General features: G+C 40.5%; 1 protein-coding gene across 2 annotated transcripts in view; it reads right to left on the bottom strand.

Moving 5' to 3' along the window:
• The window catches only part of LOC145447782 (uncharacterized), a 29,135-nt gene that overhangs the window by 6,681 nt on the left and 18,639 nt on the right, over positions 1-3,815 (bottom strand). For both annotated transcript variants that reach the window (XM_080326051.1, XM_080326052.1), the window contains 3 exons: positions 3,282-3,780; positions 990-1,117; positions 75-220 (listed from right to left, as the gene is read on the bottom strand). In XM_080326051.1, the coding sequence (XP_080182177.1) occupies positions 75-220; positions 990-1,117; positions 3,282-3,780 (773 nt within the window). The remainder of the gene's footprint in view (positions 1-74; positions 221-989; positions 1,118-3,281; positions 3,781-3,815) is intronic.

The raw sequence follows: 3,815 nt of genomic DNA, 5'->3' as shown, positions 1-3,815 counted from the left end.
CTAAACCAATTCTCATAATGGTAATGCAGGTCTGATTTCGATTACATGGATATTACAAGTAGAACCACATTTACCTGGCTTATAAGCGTAGCTCTTGAAAGGGAGACCAGAAAAACACTAACTCCATAGCTTGTTGCACTTTCCACCGAATCCCAACTTACTCTGACACCCGAAGACTTTTGAGAAATTGTGACATTGTCTGCCGGAACCGAAGGAGGATCTACCAAGGATGTAACAATTGCTTTCGGTAAGAATAATTTTCTTATTCTCGACGTTTCGAGATTATATCCGCCAATTTACAACTGATCGCAGAAAATTCCCGCCTAGTGGCCACCAACACTAGTGAAGGAGACATAATTAGTAGACCCAAATATTGAATTTTATGGTAGTGGCGACGTCACTTCTGTTTGTTGCAATGGCACGTAAACGAGTTAAAAATTTGGTTAGCATAGAAACATCTTCACAATTTTGATATTTTAACGATATTTGTTTTAAATTCAATTCGTTATGTACCTCACGACTCTCGACAATTTTGATATCAAGAGTCGACCATCATGAATGCGTCATAATGATAAACGACAGATCTGCATTCGACACTTTAGCATGCGTCACTTTGGCATGTGGTTTCAAAACCCCAAAACTTACACACCCTAACCTAGAAATCAACAGTTATATATACCCTAAACCCAAACCCTAGCCAAATCCTCAATCTAAACCGTACCCGGTCCTAACCCCAAATTGAACCCACATGCTAAAGTGTCGCATGCTCAATTGTGGAATGCGGAAGTTTCGCATCCTCATATGACATATGCCCACGGATCATATATAACTACTGGTAAGTGGTTATATTCATGTAGCCAATAGCTTAGCTAGTATAAGCTGTATTTGCCATATAAGTATACCGATGCTGGTGATGTAAGATATAATTGCGTTCGAGCACATAGAGTTAGATATCATTGTCCATCCTGACTAGTGACCATCCATCTTACTTGTCAAGAAACGTTCGCACTGAGTCCGGTTATCCAGCAAACCCATAACACAAAGCTCCGCCATCACACAGACGTTGTAATACCTTCCGGGTACCAGTCCAGTCAATACTATTTCAGAAGAATTTGTCCTGCATGAGTAATGATTATTTGTAAATATTCCGAGATTGAGTAGACCATGACAGAACGTACTTTTCTGGGGAATTAAAGTGCTCGGTCAGCCAGTTATTAATCATCAACACATAGGATAAAGACTTTGAAAGTACCATCCGTTACGTGTTTTATCAGTCTCTAGCTGAAGGTTTATCTTGGATTGTATATACCGGTGGCAGATACTGGTGACTTTGAAGCATTCGAACTACAATTCATCAGAGGTGGTCAAAGTAGCCAAGAAAGCTACTCAAGTAGAAGTAGCGATGAAAAAATCTACTCAAGTGCGATTAGAAGTACTTCTTCCATAAGCAACCTAAAACTACTTGGAATTAGAAGTAGAATTGACTGACTTTAAATCTACTCAAGTCAGTAAGTAGTTTTGAAAACAGTCTCAACTCGTTCGCATGGGTTATCAAAAGCTGCAAATTGAGCTATGCGGATAGTACGGAGAGCTTGAATGGCATTGATGCATCCCAGGAGGTATCAATTTTCGACAGATTAAGCATTCTTTTGCATCATGGGATGCAAATTATAGTATTGATATGAAAATGCGGTACTAACCCTTTGTTTACCAGAAGACCCCGTTTTCGAGAATATCATGGCATGGCGCCCTACCCCATAGGCTCAAAGTTTAGGCGAAGAGCCATACGGAGAAGTTGTATCGGATGCGGTTTCAACACTTTGCGCGATTAGTATATGTTAACAACAAATATTGTGCATCGTAATGTTTATATTTGATATAGCTTTATTTTCGGAAAATAGAGGCATTTCTACACTTTCTTTTATGCTTCAACATGTATGTTCTGCAGACAAAAGATCTGAAAGTGATTAGAACTCAAAGTATGATACTCAGAATTGAAAGTGAAATACAAATACCACTTCTAAAAATCGGAAAATATATTTCATGTCTTTTGTCCATAAAGACATGTCCAGCAAGACACGTCATGGGCTGCTAGATTACGATATGATATGTAATTGCTAGATTGCGAAACGGTAGTTTCAAACGTTATGATGGGCCATATTTACTGTGATGAAATATTTGATATGGGCGACAATGTGGCGTGAGCGGAACCAAGCAATCTGGTACCTAAATTATATTCACTGATACTTTCGTGAAACCATATTTGTCACTCCATAACTACTGTGTGCAAAGCGCAGCAAAATTTCTGGGCTTTACTTGACTTTTATGAATATCAAATGTTGGTACTTCGTGAAAACAGCCCCGAAATTCCACAGGCTATCTTTCGTATTGGGGGATTAAACTACTTCTACTTGACAAACTGAAAATAGCGAAAAGTAAGTAAGTAGATCACAAAATATTACGAAGTAGAAGTAGAGAAAATCAGATATACTTGAGTAAGTACCAGAAGAAGAGGAAAACTGCTTGAGTACTTCCAAAAAGTGGAAGTACTTCGTTACTGACCACCTCTGCAATTTAAGCGGGCTGTGAGTAGATGACAGATAAACAAGCGTAGAGACATTGCCATACAATTTGCAATCAGCGGACTTCGATACGAAATTGTGTGGCCGTGCGGGTTCACCCAGTATTTGTACTCGGCACGATGTCCGTGTTATTGATGGAACTAAAATCACAAACCACAAACTCTTCAGCAACAAATCTTGTTACCAAATAAATCAAACAATCGGCAGGGAGTTCCCCTAAATTGGCATTTCAGACATGGAAGGAACGGTCAAAAAGGATATATAGTATAGACTGAGCGTGATCATCGAGGGACCGTGACAGTCGCCAACAACGTTGTGAACGATCAGGCAGACATTCGTTCGATAATTTGAAGAACATGCACTAACATTCAGCGTGGCGCGTGAACGAGAAAGTCTATTTATGGGAAAATGCAACCTTAATGCCTATGCCCCCGCTGCATACAATTGTGAAGTGAACCACTCCAATTCGTGTGATTTAGAACGGGATCAAAATCGAGGCGGGTGATGCTAAATCGTTATTGGAACGGACATGGGGATTTAGAGTCGAACACCCTATAAATGATGTACATAGTGAATATTTTGAGGAAATGATGTTGTCCTATTACGGGTTGACCTACGTAATAATAATAGAAGTAGTCACATGCAGATATAGGGAATAACAGGTGCTGTACAATCCTGCCACGACACACCATAGCCTACCTGTAATACTGAATGTCTCCGGAGCATTCGATGCAGTCTACAGACACGATATAGTTGGTCGATACGTTATTCCACGACAAGAAAAATTCAGTGCTAGATAAGTTGGGACGTTCCGGCAAGAAAGTAGCATTCGCCTTTGAATCGAATGAGCACTCAATCTTCGGCGTAGATTCTGTGACGATGTCGCTCGTTGTAGTAGGAGCATTCGTAGCCGTCGACTTGTTTGTGCCAGCAGTATCAGTAACTGTAGACGTTTCCGCGATCGTTGATACGTCTTTAAATGTGACTGCAGAGGTGACGGTAATGGTTGCATCAACGGCTGTAGTTTCAGTCACTATTGAGGTGTCTGTAAACATGACCGTGTCATCCGTGATTGCTGAGCTGTCAGTCGTCGTTGCATTCACGACTCCAGTTATGGCGCGGTCATCTGCGACTGTAGAGGTGCCAATTGTGGTTATATCCATGACTGTTGTAGAAGCATTCGCGACCGTTTTAGTTTCTATGCAAAGAATTTGTTACAGATGACAAAGGTGG

Source organism: Botryllus schlosseri, chromosome 10 (genome assembly GCF_051294905.1).
Source record: "Botryllus schlosseri isolate E-star chromosome 10, Bs_hap1, whole genome shotgun sequence".
Classification (NCBI taxonomy): Eukaryota; Metazoa; Chordata; class Ascidiacea; order Stolidobranchia; family Styelidae; genus Botryllus; species Botryllus schlosseri.
This window is presented reverse-complemented; position numbering and strand designations above follow the sequence as displayed.